Source organism: Palaemon carinicauda, chromosome 38 (genome assembly GCF_036898095.1).
Source record: "Palaemon carinicauda isolate YSFRI2023 chromosome 38, ASM3689809v2, whole genome shotgun sequence".
NCBI classification, from domain to species: domain Eukaryota; kingdom Metazoa; phylum Arthropoda; class Malacostraca; order Decapoda; family Palaemonidae; genus Palaemon; species Palaemon carinicauda.
Window position 1 is genome coordinate 40,080,539 of NC_090762.1, and position 23,248 is coordinate 40,103,786.

The 23,248-nt window shown below is 33.0% G+C and overlaps 1 protein-coding gene across 1 annotated transcript in view; it reads left to right on the forward strand.

The window, feature by feature from the left end:
* Positions 1-23,248, forward strand: part of LOC137630298 (uncharacterized) — a 79,006-nt gene that overhangs the window by 38,269 nt on the left and 17,489 nt on the right. The window contains exons 4-15 of the mRNA XM_068361742.1: positions 1,324-1,406; positions 3,152-3,276; positions 5,469-5,536; positions 5,775-5,948; positions 8,019-8,188; positions 10,215-10,433; positions 10,937-11,195; positions 14,158-14,298; positions 15,556-15,728; positions 16,176-16,377; positions 18,625-18,808; positions 19,953-20,094. Of these exons, the coding sequence (XP_068217843.1) occupies positions 1,324-1,406; positions 3,152-3,276; positions 5,469-5,536; positions 5,775-5,948; positions 8,019-8,188; positions 10,215-10,433; positions 10,937-11,195; positions 14,158-14,298; positions 15,556-15,728; positions 16,176-16,377; positions 18,625-18,808; positions 19,953-20,094 (1,940 nt within the window). The remainder of the gene's footprint in view (positions 1-1,323; positions 1,407-3,151; positions 3,277-5,468; positions 5,537-5,774; positions 5,949-8,018; positions 8,189-10,214; positions 10,434-10,936; positions 11,196-14,157; positions 14,299-15,555; positions 15,729-16,175; positions 16,378-18,624; positions 18,809-19,952; positions 20,095-23,248) is intronic.

Consider the following 23,248-nt stretch of genomic DNA (forward strand, 5'->3'; position numbering starts at 1 on the left):
ATTTTTAAAACATACAGCTGTACATTAGGGCCACTTTGTCTGCATATATTATTAGAACATATTTGGGTGAAGACTGGATGAAATCCTGGGATTGTTAAGTCCATAAGGTTACGAAATTAATAATTAAAATTGGAAGTTGTGAATTTTGAAAGGAGGGCCACTTTGTTTGCATATACTATTGGAACATAATTGGGTGAAGACTGGATTAAATCCTTGTGATTGTTAACAGTCCTTAAGGATACGAAATTAATAATTAAAATAGAAAAATTGGGATTTTTAGAACATATATGTATAGGGCCACTTTGTCTGCATATAGTATTAGAACATAATTGGGTGACGACTGGATTAAATAATTTATTGTAAGTCCATAAGGATATGAAATTAATAATTAAAAGGGGAAGTTATGAATTTTAAAAGAAAGGGGTTGATATGTTGTGAATTTGAAAATAAAAAAGGGTTATATTACCTATATGAAATGGTGTAGTAATGTCCACTTCTTTAACCCTTTCACTGACAATGGTGAATTCAACAAAACTTGATGACGTAGCAAAATCTTTGAAAAACCACACAAACTTGTTGATATTTATTGGAAAGTTCACATGAAGACCTTTCCAATGAATACCAAATTGATGTGTTTTAGGTGATTTTAAAATATATTTAACTTTTTAATATTCTGAGTAAATTTGCCATTAGCAGTGAAGGGGTTAAAGAAATAAATTTTATTGCATATTAAATAAATTGACGTACAAAGGGTAGTTTCTCATGTAATGTATTGGCAATGTGGTCTAGGGTGACCTGAAATTTTTTTTGGAAGATTCAAAAGACAAAAAAGTTTTTTTTTTTTTTTTTTTGGCTGGAAAGGGGTAACAGGTTCGCCCCAGACTTTCATTTGTAAAACAATTTACAGTAACGATGTACTGACAGGCTATTATTATTATTATTATTATTATTATTATTATTATTATTATTATTATTATTATTATTATTAGTATTATTATTATTATTATTATTATTATTATTAGTTAAGCTACAACCCTAGTTTTAAAAGCAGGGTGCTATAAGTCCAAGGGCTCCAACAAAGAAAAATAGTCCAGTGGGAAAAGGAAATAAGGAAGTAAATAAAACTATATGGCAACTAATGAACAATTAAAATAAAATATTTAAAGAACAGTAACAACATTAAAACAGATCTTTCATATATAAACAATAAAAATAGACCTATGTCAGCCTGTTCAACATGAACACATTCATTGCATAAGAAGTACACTCCTCTCATTACATTTATGTTCAAATATTCTTTTGACCTTAAACATTTTCTTTCAGGATGTTGATCTCTGTCATTATCAAGGCATCATACGAGGTCGACTTGGGTCCTGGGCTGCGGTCTCCACTTGTAGTGGTTTAAGGTACGATATTTGGGTTACATAGAATACTGCCCAGTACGAGAGAAGCAAGGTCTTACTTATACGTTTGGCAGAAGTAAACTCATATTTATTCTATCTTCAGAAGCTCTAAGCAATTAAAAAGATCTTTCTTATACGTTTGGCAGAAGTAAACTAAGCAATTAAGAAAGACCTTTCTTATACGTTTGGCAGAAGAAAAAGAAGAAAAATGATATTTATTTCTTCTTCAAAAAGCTAAAAACAACTTAAGAAAGACATTTTTTTTACGTTTGGCAGAGGTAAACTAATATTTAGTTCATCTCCAAAAGCTCTAAGCAATTAAAAAGGCCTTTCTGGTACGTTTGGGAGAAGAAAAATAATATATATTTCATCTTCAAAAAGCTAAAAGCAACTTAAGAAAGACATTTTTTACGTTGGGCAGAAGTAAACTAATATTTATTTCATCACCAAAATCTAAAAGCTATTAAAAAGGTCTTTCTTACACGTTTGGCAGAAGTAAACTCATATTTATTTCATCTCCAAAAGCTCTAAGCAATTAAAAAGATCTTTCTTATGGGTTTGGCAGAAGAAAAATAATATTTATTTCCTCTCCAGAAGCTAAAAGCAATTAAAAAGGCCCTTCTTCTACGTTTGGCAGAAGAAAAATATATATTTCATCTCCAAAAGCTAAAAGCAATTAAGAAAGACCTTTCTTCTACGTTTGGCAGAAGAAAAATAATATTTATTTCATCTCCAAAAGCTAAAAGCAACTTAAGCAAGACATTTCTTGGACATTTGACAGGAGTAAACTAATATTTATTTCATATCCAGAAGCTCTTAGCAATTAATAAAGACCTTTCTTTACGTTTGACAGAAGTAAACTAATAACTGTCTAATATTTATTTCATCTCCAAAAGCTAAAAGCAACTTGAAGCAAGACCTTTCTTGGACATTTGACAAAAGAAACTAATATTTATTTCATCTCCAAAACCTAAAAGACTACTACTTTGATTTATTAGTTTTCCATCTTGCCCAAATTAACTTGAAACTTTGGAAAACGAATGTAAAAGTTAAGATGTTTTCGCTTTATGGTAGAGTGATGATAAAAGTATTCAAGTTTGCTTCATGAAACAGGAAATTATGCACTTTAGTTGATTTTTCACCTTGTCTTCAATGTTTACATTTCCTTCGTATTCTGGAATTTTTTAAACGTATATTTCTATTTTTAAACTTTTATACTCTTGGAGCTCGGGTATAATTTTTAGTTGAAATTTAAGGTAACTAGAACATTGAAATTAGAGTAATATTTCATAAATATACTTGATGGGTTTATAACAACACTGGAAGTAAAGGGTTCACAGTCTCAGTAGAACAGGAAGGCTTCAAAATGGAGCCAATTATCAAATAATACAGATTATGAGTGAAATGTAACTATCATAGGTTAATAGGAAAGAATCAGGAGGATTTTGAGACCACATCTAAAGACAAAGTACCAAAAATACCTATAGTCAATTCTTTTTAGTGCGGCAGATTTGCACCGACTCGCAGGGTTGCCCTTTTAGCTCGGAAAAGTTTCCTGATCGCTGATTGGTTATGCAAGATAATTCTAACCAATCAGAGAGCAGGAAACTCTTCCGAGCTATAAGGGCACCGCTGCGAGTCAGTGCAAATGCACCTCATTAAAATAAATTGAGTATATGTACATTTATTATTTCCTCGAAGAATATGCAAATAAATTATGTCATTTACGTTTTCCTCTTGTTTCGCAGTGGTGTGGTGTTTGATGGCGAGGACCTCCATTATTTGGAACGGATTCCAGACACGCCAGCTAATATAGAAAGCCCGCATTATCTCTTCAGGCACGCTGACGTCATCCCGCAAAATTATTCTTGCGGTCAGTATTACAATCAAGGTTTTTTTTTTTTTTTGTCAAAGTATATCTGGGTTTTTTTTTTTTTTTTCAATATTGAGGGTTGTGGTGGCCGATGCAGTAACGTCCCTGCTTGGTGAACGCCAGTCTGGGGTTCGAGTCCCGCTCAAACTCGTTAGTTCCTTTGGTCGCTGCAACCTCACCAACCTTGTGAACTAAGAATGGGGGTTTAGGGCAGCCTATCTATCTGCTGAGCCATCAGCAGCCATTGCCGGGCCCTTCTGATCCTTGCTTGGGTGGAGAGTTGGGCTTGGGTGCTGATCATATTTATATAGTCAGTCTCCAGGACATTGTCCTGCTTGATAGGGCAATGTCACTTTCCCTAGCCTCTGCCATTCATGAGTGGCCTTTAAACCTTTAGGCCGGGAGCACACTAGCGACCCTGTGGCGCCACAAAGCCACAGCATCGTGTGGCGGGGATGTGGTCTCCTATAGGTTTCCATTGTTTTCAAAGCCACGCCACGCCTGTGGCGGGGATGAGCGACAGAGAGCCACAGTCGCTTGCCACAGTCACTAGTTTGCGCGGTAAAACTTAAAAACAATGGAAACCTACGGGAGACCACATCCCCGCCACACGATGCTGTGGCTTTGTGGCGCTATGGAGTCGCTAGTGTGCTCCCGGCCTTAAGAGGACGTGATAAACCAAGAGAACTGTGGCTGATGACAATGCGCAGGGAGGTTGGATCTGAGAAATGGGTTGAGCTCAAAGAGATGGCACAGGAAAGAGACATATGGCTTGAATTCATTTAGGCCCGATGCATCCCCTGGGTGCCAGAGGATTAAGATAATATTTTGTTTTACAATAGTGTTTCAATTATCAAATATAGTCCAATATTAATAATTACGTCAACTGAATGTCATTGTTGTAAGACTTTGTTGGAGAATCCAGTATTTCTTAATCCACCTAATTTCGGTTCTCATTTTGCTCGATACGACCAACTGGTTATAGATTTTGCATTTGGCTGCTGAAAAATTTACTCGTAATTAGGTGATCATTTCCTACGATAGATACAGTTAAATTGGTCCATTTGAATAACACATCTAAAGGTATTATGACTTTTCAGGATCCTGAGGTATAATAATATCAGCTTTTAATCCACTGTTTTTTAAATTTTGAAGACTTTTTTTAATAGTTTTTACACTTATAAAACATAGTATGTGTCTGCTTCATTTTGATAGTTCTAGCATAAAAAAAAATTTTACTCTTGTATATTGTAAAAAAAGAATTAAGCAGAATTTCAAGATTTTGTTGCTAGATTAAAGGGGAATGTCTTTTAATCAAACTGGTCCTCAAATTTGAGTATTTCATCATCATATAATATAGTAGGATTAAAAGTATGTTATACATTTTTTTTGGAAAACTTTAAAATCTTTATATAAAAACTTTATTTGTATCTGTTGAATTTCAAGTTTGTTTTACGTAGTTCAATGAAATAAGATATTCGGCTACTCGTGTATTGGTAATGTAACTGCAATATTTTTAGTGCATTTAGGTTAATAAAGATGTTTATATTTCATTATATGTATGAGATGTGTATTACACCACACAATAAGTAAAAAATATACATATAAATTGCAGTACTTTTAATTTCAGAAGGATAAATTAGACGAGGCTTCAATTGTAAAATACGCAGCAGCAGGATAATGTAGCTTTTATGTACATGAATGATATTGAATTGGCTTTCGTTTCATGTAAAAAAATGTAATGTGCGGAAAAATATCTAATCTAATGGGCCTCGACAGCTTCCAACAGTATTTTATCAGTTGAAATAGATCTTTTGTCCTCAACATTTTGAAGTTTCTGAACTTATTTTCATAGAAATGGAGATATGTAAATGATCCGCAAAAACAACAGTATTTTACCAGTTGAAATTGATCTTTTATCCTCAACTGTTTTGAATTTTCAGAACTTATTTTTATAGAAATGGAGATATGCAAATGATCCGCAAAAACAACAGTATTTTACCAATTGAAATAGATCTTTTATCCTCAACCTTTTGAAGTTTCAGAACTTATTTTCATAGAAATGAAGATATGCAAATGAGCCACAAAAATAAAAATATTTTTCTCCCCACACCAAATGCTTCCTCCCTACTGTGTTTTTTACTCACATTGCAATTTTTATGTGATTGTTTTCATTGTGTCTTTTTCTTCAGGATACTCAGGGAAACCTCATCCCGTTCGGGACCTTTTTCATGATGAGAACTTTAAAAGATTGCTCAGAGTAAGTAGAAAATGATAGAACCTTTTTTCCTTTTTTTTTTATGTAGAGGAACTTTGGCTTCCTAGTTTGGAAGCAGCATAGATCATAGACATTAGATGATAGATTCGCTTGAATTACTTTGATTTTATCTGAAGATTTTTCTAGTAGTTTGGATGCTAATGTGTGGCAATGGGAATTACTTATAGTATTGTGCATACTTTGTGAAAGTCCCACTGATTACCTTTTGTCGTTTTTGCAGTACAAGCGCAGCAGCGATGGTAATAGCAACATCCGGGGTCCATATAATGCCAACGCCCTTTCAAGATACGTCGAGTTGGTTTTGGTGGCAGACAAGTCCGAATATGAAAAGCACGGCCATAAAATTAAGAAAATATATCAGCGTTGTAAAGACATCGCCAATATAGTTAATGCGGTAGGTGACATTTTATGCATTACTGTATACCCTTTTATTTGTTAGTTTATAGTGGGTACATTTAAACCAGATTTTTACATCTTTGCCTAAGTGGAAAAGTCATTTTCAACCTTTGCGGAAATCATTGAAAGGAATTGTAACATTTAATAGAAACATTTCAGATTCCATGAAATTATCATCCTATTTGCATTATGAATGGAAAATCTGGAAATTGACATTTTAGCAGATGAGAACACTGCATGTCTAAGTATGAAGATTAACTAATATTTCATTAGCTTGACTATTTATTGCAACCTATTCCACATCAAAATCACTTTTCTTATGTGAATCTATTCTCTGCCATATTGATATCTCTTTCTTTGTTATGTAAAACCTTTGGGTATTATATCCATATCACATTTCTTTGTGAAACCTCACTATATTTACAGCCTGATTTCTGTGGGTCTTGTTTTTGTCATTCGAAAGACCTAAGAGATTTCTATGGGTATAACACACTGATCCCATACTGAATTCCACTAATGATCTCTCCAGTCAGTTCATGATTTACTATGAGACTTGGTTATGTGCCTTATCCAATTTCAAATTTTTTGAAATCTTGAGTTTCCTTTTGGTTAATTCTCCTACAACTACCTCACAGTGTATATTTCATCCACGTTAACGTTTTTAAAGGAAAACTGAAGGTTGTGCCTCATGTTTTGTATCTATTATCTGTTTTGACAACCCGCATAAAGTGAATAGTTAACTGAGTGCCTCTCTAGTTTCCACATTGTAAGAGGTATTTTCTCTGAAAACAGATGCACCTCATGTATAAGTTGTTAATACTTTGCATTTTTGCTGTAGTGAACACCAAGTCACTAACCAGCTCTATCTTTGTTATTAGGTCCTTTCATTAGATCACTTTAAATTGGGTGTCCTGTTATTTTTCCATCTCAGTGGCAGCTGAAGTTCATATATCCATATAAAACTAACACTAGACTTGGGGCTTTCCTTGCATTTTCTGGCTCTTTATTATTAGATATTTTACTGTTAAATTATCCATGCTACTTTATTATAATGATTTATCTTGCCTTCAAAATGCTACTAACTTGACCATAAATCATAGACTCTGTTCCTAGACCTTGTCTATTCATCTGAATTTCTTTTTTATACTGTATAACCTGCTTATCCTTTCTTTCTTAGTTTCCTGTAGCTACTCTTTCCCAATTTTATTTATCATCTGTATCTCCTTTTTCTGCATAATCATCCAGCTTCCCTTTTCACCTTACATTGTGCAGTCTAATTTCAGGGGCCTATCATTTTACTGTACAATTATATCAGTCATGTTACAGTGTGTTATTGCACAACAATATCCAATTAAATGATGTCAAATTAGATTTACCAGTGCCCATCTTGTGTGGTTACTACATATCTATTGAAAACCATGCAAATAACTTCTCTAGCATAGTTCCTTTGATTTTGAAAACTGAGACTTGTCTTGTTGAAGAAAAAAAAAATATTCTTTGGTTAATGCTGAAGGTGTCATCAAAAGAAATAAGAAGTTTTGGGTTTATTATGGCTAATACCTTTGATTTTGAAAAATGAGACTTATCTTGTTGAAGGAAAAAAAAAAGGATTCTTTCTTAACGCCGAATGCTTCTTCAAAAAAAATAAGTATGTTGGGTTGATTATGCCTAATAACTTTGATATTGAAAAATGATACTTGTTTTGTCTAAGACAAAAAATTATTCTTTCTAAATGCCGAATTTGTCTTCAGAAGAAATAAGTAGTTTTAACATCATTGCAAGTATTATTTGATAGCTGACCATACTTTAATTTTATAAAGTTTCTTGTAGTTTCTGTAACCTCACCATCCTTGTGAGCTAAGGATGGGAGTTTTTGAGGAGTCGTCAGCAGCTATTATCTGGCCCTCCTTGGTACTAGCTTGATGGAGTGGGAATTTGGGTGCTAATCACATATGTATATATATGGTCAGTCTCCAGGACATTGTCTTGTCCTAAGCCTCAACCATTCATGAGCGACCTTAGAATTAGAAAAAAAATAAATCTCTTATCACGATTGTTTTCCTTTCAGCTTTATCGACCGCTCAACATATTTATTGCCTTGGTTGGAGTAGAAGTTTGGAAAGATGAAGATCAGGTTGAAATCTCATCTGACGGTGACAAGACGCTGACTAATTTTCTCAACTATAGGAAAGTGAGACTTATTCGAGAACACCCGAATGATAATGCACAATTGCTCATGTAAGTATTAAATCTCAATTGTCTCTTTTATTCTTATAGTTGGCTCGTTTTCATGTCAGTATATGTTTCTTCTTGATGCTGTCATTTGCCTTTTTTGTTATTTATAATATTGTATTCAAATTTTACGCATTAGATGTTAGTGTGTCACATTGCATTTTTAATGTGCTGTATACTTCTCGTTTTATATACTGTAGTTCCTTCTGGCATAGTTTTATTTAGATGACTACGATTATTATTATTATTATTATTATTATTATTATTATTATTATTATTATAACTTGCTAAGCTACAACCCTAGTTGGAAATGCAGGATGCTTTAAGCCCAGGGGCTCCAACAGGGAAAACAGTCCAGTTAGGAAAGGAAACAAGGAAAAATAAAACACTTTAAGAATTAAAGTAAATATCTCCTATATAAACTTTTAAGATTTAACACAACAATAGGAAGAGAAATAGTGTGCCCGAGTGTACCCTCAAGCAAGAGGACTCTAAACCCAAGACAGTGGAAGACCCTGATACAGGAGCTATGGCACTATCCAAGACTAGAGAACAATGGTTTGATTTTGGAGTGTCCTTCTAGAAGAGCTGCTTACCATAGCTAAAGAATGTTCTAATAAGAAGTAAATCTAAATTGATGTATTAACAAGTCAATGAATTAATAGATAGGGAAAGAAAATTTTGCCTAAGTGTACCTTTAAGGGAACTGAAATTCAAAACTGTTGAATGCCTGATTTTTTAAGCAAATGTGCAAAAACCTATGCTGTAATGGTCACTACCTGGTGTGAGAGAACTAAATTTGGCATCTGAGATAACCCAACTACTGTTCCTGCACTGGAAACCTAGATATCAGAAGGCAAATGATCTCAGAAAGGTTATGTATCTCACAAAAGTAATGGACTCCGAGTTATCTGGTTGTTAACATATTCAGTTTCTTTTTATAGTGTAGAGTTTCATTGTTGTTCTTATTCTTCTTTTGAATTTAATCTTGAATAGCTACAACAATTCCAGTGATTTACAGGAATTTATAAACTATAAACTAACATGAGTATAAAAGCTTACAATGATTTTGATTTTGTGTAGCAAAAAAAAGCCTTACAATGATTGTTTTCATTTAGCAAAAAAAAAAAAAAAAAGATTTAAAATTATTTTTTCTACACGACTAGAGTTGACGTTGACCAAAAGTCTGTTGGAATATTTACATTGTGTTCAATATTTTCATTATTTGAGGATAAATATAATCCCGAAGCTTTTGTGTAGTTTCCCTGACTAAAAGCCTTAAAAATATGACTGTGGAGTAATTGGAATACCATCAGCTAGCATTCAGCGTCCTTTGGGAATTTTATTATTATTACCTGTGAGTGCACTTAAACATGTAGCAATAGTGTAGTCGATACAATATGTACTCTAACCTTTCCATACAGTTCACATTTCTCCTCTTTGTTTTGTACGGTATAGATTTAAAATGGTAATTAATTGTTCTCTAGTCTTGGGTAGTGCCATAGCCTCTGTACCATGGTCTTACACTGCCTTGGGTTAGAGTTCTCTTGCTTGAGGGTACACTCGGGCACACTTTTCTATCTAGTTCCTCTTCCTCTTGTTCTCTTAAAGTTTTTATTGTTTAAATAGGAAATATTTATTTGAATAGTTACTATTCCTAAAATATTTTATTTTTCCTTATTTCCTTATTTCCTTTCCTCACTGGGCTATTTTCCCTGTTGGGGCCCCTGGGCTTATAGCATCCTGCTTTTCCAACTAGGGTTGTAGCTTAGCATTTAATAATAATAATAATAATGATATATATATATATATATATATATATATATATATATATATATATATATATATATATATATATATATATATACACTTTATATATATATGTATATATGTATGTGTGTGTGTGTGAGTGCGTGCGCGCGATACATAAATTTATACTGTATATGTGGATGTATACGATACCTTAAAAGATACCTTTGAATTTCAGATACTGTATCGTGTTTTACATATGAACTTTGTTTTAATTTTTCAGAGGAACACAGTTTGCCGCTGGTGTTGTAGGGAAGGCTTTAAAAGGGCCGATATGCACCTATCAGTATTCCGGCGGGGTCAACATGGATCACAGCGATACAGTTGGGTTAGTGGCAACGACTGTTGCTCATGAGATGGGCCATAATTTTGGCATGGAGCATGATACAGAAGAGGAGTGCGAGTGTCCTGATAAACGATGCATTATGGCTCCTTCGTCAGGGTAGGCATTTGAAAGTCAAATTTTTATCTTGGATATAGAAGAAAAGGAAATGGCAGAAAATTAGAAAAAAAAAAAAAGAAATACCAGAAAATTGTTAAGATATCTAAACAAGTTTAAAGAGCTGTACTATGAAAACTATCAAGAAAACCGTCAAATTAGCTCTCATAAAGTAGAAAAGAAAGATTATTTAGCCTCCACTAAGTAAGAAAGGAAATTTACCTTGGCAGTGGTATTTTCTTTTAATAACTATCAAAACCTTGTTGTTATCAGCTTTATTGTAGTATATTGTTATCTAAATTTCTATAGAGAACCAAGAAAATCCTTTTAAAGTCAATGCATGATAAGAGAAGGAAAAACAATGTATTTAGGCTCACTTCAATTCACAGAGAATATTAGAACCAGTTTTCTTCTTTATGTCGTCAAAAATGAAGTCTTTTACATACTTATATGTATTGTTAACTGTGTATTTATATTATTTTATTATTTTTCTCTGCTTTTTTCAGCTCAAAAAGTCCTACACATTGGAGCAGTTGCAGCTATGAATACCTAGCTCTATCATTTGAACGTTCAATGGATTATTGTTTGAGAAATAAGCCGACGAGTCTCTTTGACTCGCCTGTGTGTGGCAATGGATTCGTGGAATCTGGAGAGCAGTGCGACTGTGGATTACCAGATTACTGTACTAATCCTTGTTGTAATGCATCAGCTTGTATGCTGTATGCTAATGCCACTTGCGCAACTGGACATTGTTGTGACTTGGAGGTAAGACCTTGTTGTTTTTCCTTTTTGGATTTCCTGGGAGGTAAGACCTTGTTTTTCCTTTTTGGATTTCCTGGGAGGTAAGACCTTGTTTTTCCTTTTGGATTTCTTGCAGGCTCAAAGAGTTAATACATTTGTTTTTCTGACATTTCATATCAACTATATTGTATTCGGAAGGAATTTAACTTCAATACCGAATGAGAGGAGAGGTCCCTTTTCTGTTATTGTTTTACCTTTTAGATTTCTTGCACGCTCAGAGAGTTAATACATTTGTTTTTCTGACATATAAACTACTGTATATTGTATTCGGAAGGAATTAAACTTCAATGCCGAATGAGAGGAGAGGTCCCTTTTCTGTTATTGTTTTACCTTTTAGATTTCTTGCATGCTCAAAGAGTTAATACATTTGTTTTTCTGACATTTCATATACCTTGCTTTTACTTTTTGGATTTCCTGAAGGCTCAGAGAGTTAATACATTTGTTTTTCTGACATTTCATATACCTTGCTTTTACTTTTTGGATTTCCTGAAGGCTCAAAGAGTTAATACATTTGTTTTTCTGACATTTCATATACCTTGCTTTTACTTTTTGGATTTCCTGAAGGCTCAGAGAGTTAATACATTTGTTTTTCTGACATTTCATATACCTTGCTTTTACTTTTTGGATTTCCTGAAGGCTCAGAGAGTTAATACATTTTTTTTCTGACATTTCATATAAACTATATTGTATTTGGAAGGAATTTAACTTCAATACCGAATGAGAGGAGAGGTCCCTTTTCTGTTATTGTTTTACCTTTTAGATTTCTTGCACGCTCAAAGAGTTAATGCATTTGTTTTTCTGACATTTCATATAAACTATATTGTATTCGGAAGGAATTTAACTTCAATACCGAATGAGAGGAGAGGTCCCTTTTCTGTTATTGTTTTACCTTTTAGATTTCTTGCATGCTCAAAGAGTTAATACATTTGTTTTTCTGACATTTCATTTGTTTTTCCTTTTTGGATTTCCTGAAGGCTCAAAGAGTTAATACATTTGTTTTTCTGACATTTCATATACCTTGTTTTTACTTTTTGGATTTCCTGAAGGCTCAAAGAGTTAATACATTTGTTTTTCTGACATTTCATATACCTTGCTTTTACTTTTTGGATTTCCTGAAGGCTCAAAGAGTTAATACATTTGTTTTTCTGACATTTCATATACCTTGTTTTTACTTTTTGAATTTCCTGAAGGCTCAAAGAGTTAATACATTTGTTTTTCTGACATTTCATATACCTTGCTTTTACTTTTTGAATTTCCTGAAGGCTCAAAGAGTTAATACATTTGTTTTCCTGACATTTCATATAAACTATATTGTATTCGGAAGGAATTTAACCATTTTACCCCCAGGCTATTTGGAACTTTCCAACCCTTAACCCCCAGGCATTTTTTTTTTCAAGCACAATTTGCAATATATATATTTTTTAAATTGCTCTAACAGCCTTAATTTTCGTCATAGAGAGGTCAAGTTGGTCTCATTCTTTTGGAAAATGCCTGAAGTTTCTCTTAAATTTATCAGAAATATGCAAAAAAAAAAAAAAAAACATGTGAATAGCAGTTCTTTGCAAGGACATACCAGTACGTCCATGGGGGTAAAGGGATGAGTTTTGTGAAACGCACCAGTACGTCCATTGGGGGTAAAAGGGTTAACTTCAATACCAAATGAAGGTGTGTGACAAAAGGCTGTATTTTTTATTCTTCCTGGTCAGTACAAGTTTTAACTGGATAGGAAAGAAACAAGTTTAGTTCTCACTGAGTAGGAATGAAAATTTACCTTACCATTGGTATTTTCCCTCACTGATTATCAAGACCAGGATGTCATAAGTTTTATTCAAGTAAATGATTGTCTAAATTATTTGAAGAATTTTTTTACCTTATATATTGTGTACATTTTGTAAATAATGTACAAATATTTACCATTAGTAACTGTTGGAAACCAATCAGCTATTCATTTCCTTCATTACAATATTCTATGAAACCAATTTTGAAATTTAAGTTTTTCTTGCTTCAAGGACCATTTAGAATATAATTAATACTGGTAAGAAAGTTTAATCAACTATTTCCTTTTGATCTTGGTAATGCCACTTAATTGTATCATACTTCTGATCGATTTTTATTTTTTTAATTGATGGTTTTTATTGTACAATTTTCCTAATACAGGACTAATTTAACACAAAAAAAAGTTGTTATATTAATAAACTGTCTAAATTAAATTTATACATATTTTTAAGTCTTCTATTTTCCATTTACAATTTTGTATTAAAACTTCAAAGAAGCAGTAACATACTATTACTTATTTTTTTTTAAATAAACAAGAATTACAAATGTAGCCATTTCAGTGCTGTACAGTATTTATTTTTAAACTGAGCCATCAATAATTAAAGAATTTTAAAAATAAAAATTGAAAACATCAGTAATTTAAGAGGTAGAAAATAAGAATAAAGTCATGAGTAGTAAAAATTAATTTTAAAAAATACTGTAATTTAATTAACAAGAATTAAAATCAACAGTAATGTAAAAGATATAAAAAAATTAATAATAAATATTATTTTATTTCTTTAGGCAGTTCTAATATCAAGGTAATGAACTAATCACTTTTGCAAATTATTTTCCAACAATAATGGTCTAAACGAGATTGAATTAAGCAAGCCGGAACTCCCCTTTTCTTCTTCAAAATATCAATCTTAGCATCTAACCACGGGTATTTAGTGGCTTGGGTATAAGCAGCCAATATTGGATCTAAATAGTTTTCTTGGTGATTTATGTTCCGTGATAATATCCAATATTGTTTTAAGAACCCTGAGCGGGTCACTCATCGGAATGAATTTCCAACCCATCCTGGCATTCTCATGTAATGATTGGTTGCAGTTTCTCTATTTCATCACTGGATATAAAAATATAGGCAATTTGACACATTTTTTTATTACAGACTTGTGGGCCAAAACCTGCTGGCGTGCAGTGCCGTGCCTCCGTCCATGAATGTGACTTGCCTGAATACTGCACAGGTCACTCTGAATATTGCCCTGAAGATGTTTTCAAAGGGGATGGTCATCAGTGTTTAGCAGGACAGGTAATGTTTTGAAAAGTAATTTTTTTTTTTCAACAAAAGTAAGAGATCATTTTCTTGAAAAATGTCAGATGGTTTTTTAACAAATTAGATTATTTTTTTCTATGATACACTTAAGCTGCCTATTATTATAAAGTTCCCTGAACTATTATAGGCTTTAATTTTATTACTCTTTTAGAAAAAGAACCAGTTGCTAGTACAGATGTATAGAAGAAAAATATGTATTATAGTAGTGTCCAGTAGAGGAGGAACAAGTGGCAGACAATTTTTTCCAACTATAATTGGCATAGAGGGCTTTCCCATGTTAGCCACAAAATAGACTTTACATTGAGTTTTATGGATGCACCATATATGTCATCGAATAATGAATTGAGATAATATATATAGTGCAAATGCTGAGTGTATGTTTATTTGAAGGTATGTAAGATCCTTGGCCACATATTGTAAAGCTGTAAGACCCATTACTCAAACTCGGCAGGGATGTACGAGAAAAGAAAAATAGTAAACGTATTCCTAGGTGAACCTAGGCTAGTCTAACATAGCTATTGAATTCATACTAGTATACCAGTTAACTTATTTAATTACTAAACAGCACATAGAATGCTTTTATTTTTGTTTACAAGTCTTATACTACATAGATCTTTATATTGACATGCCTTTCACTATAAAATGTTTAATTATTATGCTTGTAGTAGCTAGATCTGAGGTATGAGCATATCTATCAGGCGTCACAATTCTCAGTCTATTTTCCTCCTGAATCATGGCACATTGGCCTATGATATTACTTTACAATTTTATTCATTGAGGTTCTCGCCATATCATTGACGGAAATGGATCTTGGTCTTAGTTACCATTCTTCCAGTCATAGGTACATAATAATAATAATAATAATAATAATAATAATAATAATAATAAGAATAGGGAAGTGGGGAATATGGGGAAAGGAAGAGTACCCCTGGATACAATCCAGTTTATAGCTCAAAGGCAGATACTCGGGATGGGAAAGATTAAGGAAATAGGGAGAAAGAGAAGTACAGGAGAAGAATAAAAGAGAGGGGCAGACCCTCTTGCGATATTAGGGAATTGGTATCATTATATAGGTACATGATACCCCAAGATATGTACTAAGGTAGATAATGGTTTGTGATTAATAAAGATAGATATTTTATTAAAAAAAACTAGTTTTTAGTACATAAGAACTAAATTAAATGCTTTTTCATTGTATAGCTCTGTTATTGTAAAGAACTGTTTGATTTTCAGGCATTTTGTCACTCTGGTATGTGTCGTACACATGAAGAACAGTGTAAGCTCCTGTGGGGTCCCACTGGGCAGAATTCTGATGATAGATGCTATATGATGAATACTCAAGGAAGCCATAATGGAAACTGTGGATATAATTGGGTGAATGACACCTACTATAAATGCAGTGATGGGTAAATATTTTTAGATTTACTGTACTTTTTAAATGGAAAGAGCTAATGTAATTAATATTCTTAATCATGCTCTTGGTATTTTAAATTGTAATATCAATTTTATGGGATAATGAATGAATGAATGTTTTGAAGTTCTCTGTCATCCTGACATCGAAGGACATTGACGCCGATATCGTTTATTAGAAGTAAAGACTAGAAGAATATTCAATTAAAACCAGAAAAGTAAATATGCTATAAAGGTTAAATAGTATTCGAAAGACCTGCTTCTGAAATAGGTTTTAAAAATGCTGCTAGCATTGTATGACACATCATGGCTAAGGATCTTCGGCAAGGATGAACCTGCCTTTATGGGATAAACTTAAGATTTGCCGTCAGAGAACTTGTTTATTTTAACCATTACTTGTAGACTGTACACTACTTTTTATATTTATGTTTTGCCATGTACAGGGATGTCAAATGTGGTATGCTACACTGCATGCATTTAAATGAACGGCTGGAGTTTGGGATGGAAAGCGTCAGCAAAGTGTCCCACAGTTTCCTGAAAGGCAATAAGGGAGTCATACCATGCAGAGTAGCACTTGTGGATATGGGATTAGATATGGTCGACCCAGGTCTCGCCCCAAACGGAGCAAAGTGCGGAAGAGGGAAGGTAAGCAGTAACCCCATTTTTAAAGTCCAGTTCCGTGCTTTGTCTCTCTTATCATGAAGTATTACTTACGGGTATCTTGATTATTTATTAAGTACTGTTATATGGGATGAGATATGGTCAACTCATGTCTCGCTCCAAACGGAGCTAAATGCGGAAGAGGGAAGGTAACCATTAACCCCATTTTTAAAGTCCAGTTCCGTGCTTTGTCGCTCTATCATAAAGTACTGTATTAATTACGGGTATCTTGATTATTTATTAAGTACTGTTTTATGGGATGAGATATGGTCAACTCAGGTCTCACCCCAAACGGAGCTAAATGCGGAAGAGGGAAGGTACGCAGTAAGCCCATTTTTAAAGTCCAGTTCTGTGCTTTGTCTCTCTATCATAAAGTATTAATTGCAGCTCTCTTGATTATTCATCAAGTATTGTGGGCAAAGCATCTTTATTATATTTCATCCAATTTAGTATTGGATGTTTATTGGTACCTCTGACCATTATAATGGTGATGAGTATATTAGGGAATTATTGTAAGCCTAATATAATTTCTAACTAATTTGGAAAAATAAAGTCATATTGTACTAATGTTGGAATTTATTACAGTACAGTTATGAAATTTATTAAAAAATTGAATTAGAATATTCATAAATTGTTGCTTACTCCATCGTTAAGAAAACTATCAAAATTTGAATTAGTGATCAACCGTATTTTTGACAATTCATGTAAGACACACCTACATAAGACAACTAATTTTCAGCCAGTTTACCTATCAGAACTATGTAAAATGTTTCCCCAAAGGTGATAGTTTATAGACATGTGAGAAATAATCACCATCATTACAATATTTACAATTTATTTTCCCCTGAGATTAAACACAATTTAATTTTTGTCATCTCTTCTATCTTGACCACATATTCCAGAATTTTATGGGTTTTATTAATTTTTTTCATGATTGGTCTTCATCTATCTACTTATACAGTATTTACCTCCCATTCCTCTCAATTACTCATCACTATCATAACAATCTTATTTTCATATGAAAAATTTAGTTTGATATCCAGTCTGGACACACGTCACTTGTAAGATTCTCATTTCTAATAGGTTCTTCCAACTTCACTCCTGTGAATCTTGATATATCTTAGTCACCTCTTTTCAAAAATTTATGTAATTGCTCTTGTTTCAATGCAGAGAAGTACATGTACCCATCAAAGATATTTGGTGTGTTTACTTCTGCACTTTGATACTCAATTTCATTTTTAAGCATTACCTATCTAAATTTTTTAAACTGTGGCTACTCTTTTTTTTTTATTATGACTGCTCAAAATTAAATTGAAAATCTGGTCATTCATTCAGGTACTATATTTTTTACATACAATTCTTTCTCCTCTGTTACATCTTTATATATATATATGACAAATAAATAAACTTTTTATATATATGTCAAATAAATAAAATGTCTTGATCCATTTACAGTTTTCAATCTTCATCATATTCATGTTACCTCTTGTCACATTCACCTCTACCACAGTCACTTTCCCAGGAGGACATTTCCTTTTTTTTTACCTTTCTAGTTTCCTTAATCTTGATTTTTCTCACATAGAATTGTAATCATCTGTTCATTCTACTTTTTAATCTTTTGAACTTTTCCATGACTTCTTTTGTTTCTGCTATCGATCCCGGTTAATATGCTTATAGCAGTTCCGAGGGACTCTCCCCTCCAGACACTTGTAACTTCACCAGTTTTGAAATCTGAAAATTGAAACAGAAATTACTGCATGTAAGTTTTAGAGACGAGCATCTGAAATACATTTAAAATATGTCGCCACATAAATAACTTTCTCAAAGAATACAAGCAAAAACACATCTATCCTTCCCACAAGTTCCAGTTTTGATTCGGTTCAAGACTCCCAAGACAGAGACCAAGCAATCTTCATAATTTATATGGTGTTTTCTGGCTGTCTAAAACTCACAAGTAAAGCATGTACTGTATGCCTAATCTACAGAAAGTTGACTTATGTTTTTGGGATATTGCTGCCGTAGGAGTAATATATACTAGACCTACAATAAAAAAAACTTGTACTAAAATCAGTGACAAAAATAATTTAAGCAATGTGAATGGTAGTTTTCTTTTCAGTATGTTTTATTTAATTTGAAAGAAAATTGATATTTTAAAATAAAAGTACATAGTATATACGATAGATAAATGTTGGAGGACGAGCATCAATTTATTTTATCTTCCTGTGTTTGTAGATGTGTGTGGATCAGCGTTGTATGCCCGTTGGCAGTCTGAAAGTTGCCTCTTGCAATTGCAACGGTCATGGAGTTTGTAATAACAACGGTCACTGCCATTGTGATATAGGATTTGCTCCACCCGACTGCCTCTATCCAGGATTAGGTGGATCAGAAGATAGCGGACCTGCGTCAAATCCTCATGGTGAGTACGAGTTGTTTAGAAGGACTATTATTTATATTTGTATTGTGATTTTGCATCCTTTAGTTTGTGATGTTTCTGATGAAGAGATTATAAGTTTTGATGCAAAGCATTATTCCTCTTTATTTCTACAATTTGGGTGGTTGCAAAGTACAGTACAGTATAGTACAGTACTGTACAGTATAGTACAGTACTGTACAGTATAGTACAGTACTGTACAGTATAGTACAGTACTGTACAGTATAGTACAGTATAGTACAGTACTGTACAGTATAGTACAGTACTGTACAGTATAGTACAGTACTGTACAGTATAGTACAGTACTGTACAGTATAGTACAGTACTGTACAGGGTATTACATTTTCAAGTAAAGCCGTTATCTTAGTATGTGAACAACATTCCCGTAAATATTTTTGTTTCACTCATAAAATGTGGTGGTGTTGCTTCAGCATTTATTTACTTGGGATTAATAAATCAAATCAAATCAAAACTAAGAACACATTAATTTAGTTTTTTATACACAAATTGCAGTATTTAGTAAACTTATTTTTCATAAAATGCAATAACATCCAAGAAATAAGAATGTTAGTTTTTTAAACTAACTTTATACTGTATAGTAAAGTATTTGTTCCGGAACTAACACACACACTATATTAAAGCATTTATTCTAATACATTAGGTATATGTAAGCATTGAGAACAGTACTTTTCTATTCACACCCACCAACACTTTTACACATACATACATATACCAAGGCACTTCCCCCCAAAATTGGGGTAGTTAACATCAACAAATGAAACAAAAACAAAAAAGGGGACCTCTACTCTCTACGTTCCTCCCAACCAGACAGGGGACTCAACCGAGTTCAGCTGGTACTGCTAGGGTGCCCGGTTGAGTCCCCTGTCAGGCTGGGAGGAACGTAGAGAGTAGAGGTCCCCTTTTTTGTTTTTGTTTCATTTGTTGATGTCGGCTACCCCCCAAAATTGGGGGAAGTGCCTTGGTATATGTATATATGTGTAAAAGTGTTGGTGGCTGTGAATAGAAAAGTTACTTTTGTCGTGGATATATTACATTATTTGTTCTAATATATAAGCTTTGTTCTAATATATAAGCTGTATGTAAGCATCGAGTACTTTTCCATCCACAGCCACCAACACTTTTGTCGTGGGTATGTTCATCTTCTTCCTGGGTATTGTACCTGCCATAGTACTGGTGATGTGTCTTGTGTACTACATCCGCGGGAATCTCAAACTTTGGTGGGAGACGAAAGGAAGGCCAGCCACCTCCAAGTAAGTGTCTCATTCTTTATGCTGTTGTTTTTAGTCATACTTGGTGCCAGGGTTTCTTTGCGAGAAGGCAATCATCATAATACATGTGGAAAAATTATGCTTAAAGATGCAGTACAGTGCTTTGAAGCCTTTAATATGATTTTTAGGTAGAAGGTTTAAAAAATAAGAGGAAAGTGAACACCTCAAACATCCCAGAAAACTTTGAGTAATAATGCTTACGTTAGTACCCCTATTTTTGTTTTAACTGATGCATTATCAAACGTTTGTAATTGCATCATAACAATACCACTGAGGCTTGGACATTGTGTTCCAATTTCCAAGTGAGAATAAGTGTTATAAGGCTGCACCTATGCAAATAATTTATCTTATGCATAGCTGCCAAATATATGATCTACCCTACTTGGAAAACCTGATCTTGTGACAATTGAGGATTACACTATTCATGTAGAACAATCATGCATTTTTCTTCAGCATGATGAACTAGATTTGAGTTATTGTCAGCCTACAAGTCCTCTTTGAAGGTACATAGGTAAGGAACTTGATTGCAACAATGCAAGTGTTCATTTAAATGTGAAATGAGTTCATAGTTATTGGTATATAGTCCCCTAAACTACCTCTTTCATTAGTACCTTATCTCAGGACCATCCTATTTTTACTTTCTTTCTATAATCTTTCAATTTTTCTCACTTATTTGGCCTGTGTTGTTTCCAAGTATAGTTTTTCAATAGGTGATGACTTTAAGAGTAACTTACTATACAGTATGCAGATTGATATATGTTCATGCTTCATCTCTCTTTATAGTTATTTTCCTGCAGTTTCAGGACAGTTTTCAATACTAAAGTATATGGCAAATCATGTCTGTTATCACATGATATTTCTTTAGTTGCTCAACTTGGCATGAAGCCAAACTGGTGATTCTTGATTGGCAAAGTTTACCACAACTTTATTTCCGTGACTGCCTTCCATATTTTCTTACCGGGTTCCTGCAGTCTATTCTATACTTTCACAATGATCTGCATCACATTTTCTTTTCAATATTATCCTGGTAACATAGTTATTATTTTTATATATATTCTAGTTGGCTTTCTAGCGAATGGATTGCCAGAGGGTTTTAAAAAATCTCATGTTATTCTTGATGTTTATGGACTTGACACACACCACATATAGTTAGAGTATCCACACCTATTCTGTCTAGTTGGCCTGTTTTTTTTTTTTTCAGTTTTGTCTGTCATTTCATTGTATCTCTTTAGATATAGTTACCTCCAATTAGAAGGATGCATTAGCCAGATTTAGACCTGGTCGGTATTGTCGAAGGTTTTTTTGTTTTTTTGCTAGAATTCACATTATCGTAATTTTAAACCAGCTGGGCCACGTAAGGTGGTTTGCTAGACATTTTGTGCAGACCAATTTAAGATTTCTGACATGGTCACTGTCCTTGCATTAAAAGGACTAATTTTAATGTTTTACCAACAAAGTTAATTATTGCTCGAAGTTTAGTAACCATATATTTTAGGCTAGGACGAGTTAAGATCAGCAACCAACAAAGTTAATTATTGCCTTGTTTATTAACCATATATTATAGGCTAGGATGAGTTAAGATCAGCAACCAACAAAGTTAATTATTGCTTTGTTTATTAACCATATATTATAGGCTAGGATGAGTTAAGATCAGCAACCAACAAAGTTAATTATTGCTTTGTTTATTAACCATATATTATAGGCTAGGATGAGTTAAGATCAGCAACCAACAAAGTTAATTATTGCCTTGTTTATTAACCATATATTATAGGCTAGGATGAGTTAAGATCAGCAACCAACAAAGTTAATTATTGCTTTGTTTATTAACCATATATTATAGGCTAGGATGAGTTAAGATCAGCAACCAACAAAGTTAATTATTGCTTTGTTTATTACCCATATATTATAGGCTAGGATGAGTTAAGATCAGCAACCAACAAAGTTAATTATTGCTTTGTTTATTAACCATATATTATAGGCTAGGATGAGTTAAGATCAGCAACCAACAAAGTTAATTATTGCTTTGTTTATTAACCATATATTATAGGTTAGGATGAGTTACGGTCAGCAACTTATGGACTGGCAAGGGTACATCTTTGACTGCCATTTCTTCTCATTAAGTGTAACTTTAATTTTGATCATTTACTTATAAGTTTTTCAATTATGTCAGTTACTGTAGCATCTATATAAAAGTTGATGTGGGTATCTGTGAAACACACTTACTTTTCTTCATAAACATAACCACTTATTATAACCTATTTCGGGTGAAATACATTATCAAATGCAATATATCGTCACCTTCATAAACTAACTGCCTAAGTCATTTTCTCCACTTGTTGGGAAATAAAAAAAACACCTAATTTCCTAATTCTTTATATCATTGTCTTGAGTTTCAATTCACAAATTCTTAACAGAAGAATTTGTGAATTAGAATTTGTGAATTGAAGCTCAATACAATGATATAATGAATTAGGAAATGAGAAGCTTTTTTTATGTCCCAACAAGTAGAGAAAATTACTTAAACAGTTAGTTTATAAGGGTGACGATATTTAGGATTATCACTCTTTAACCAAGTTTAATTTAATGTGTCTGTTTGAATGAACTAGATTCTATAATAGTTTTTGAATGTTCAGCTGATTTTAAGATATTTTTATATTAAGATAAAGACTATGAGTGCCTGAAAGTCTTTTCTTTATGTAGCAACAGAAGTATATAGTCTTGTTTGCATAAGCTTTAGAATTAAGAGTTGCACCAAGTTTTCACCCTATTTTTTATGTGATATTTTTTCACTTCTAAAATTGTTGATATTTTTTCTGGGCAACTTGTTAAGATGTACATCTTTTGGTATATTCACTAAAATGAAGTGCACTGGTGTTTTCATGCGTCAATTGCAAGTCTTAGATATTTATATACGACAGCTGATATTGAAATTTCTGTAAATGTGTAATGATTAACAATTATCTTGAGTTATTCCCTTACTAATAATATTGCCCCAGAAGTTATTTTCTATTTTATTTGAGGTCTTCATATGACTGCTGTTCAAATAATCAAAATTTCACTGAATTTAAAGTTAACCAAGTTAAACCAGGCCTTTAACATGTCAAAACTTCTGGATGTCCAATACAGCCGAATAAGA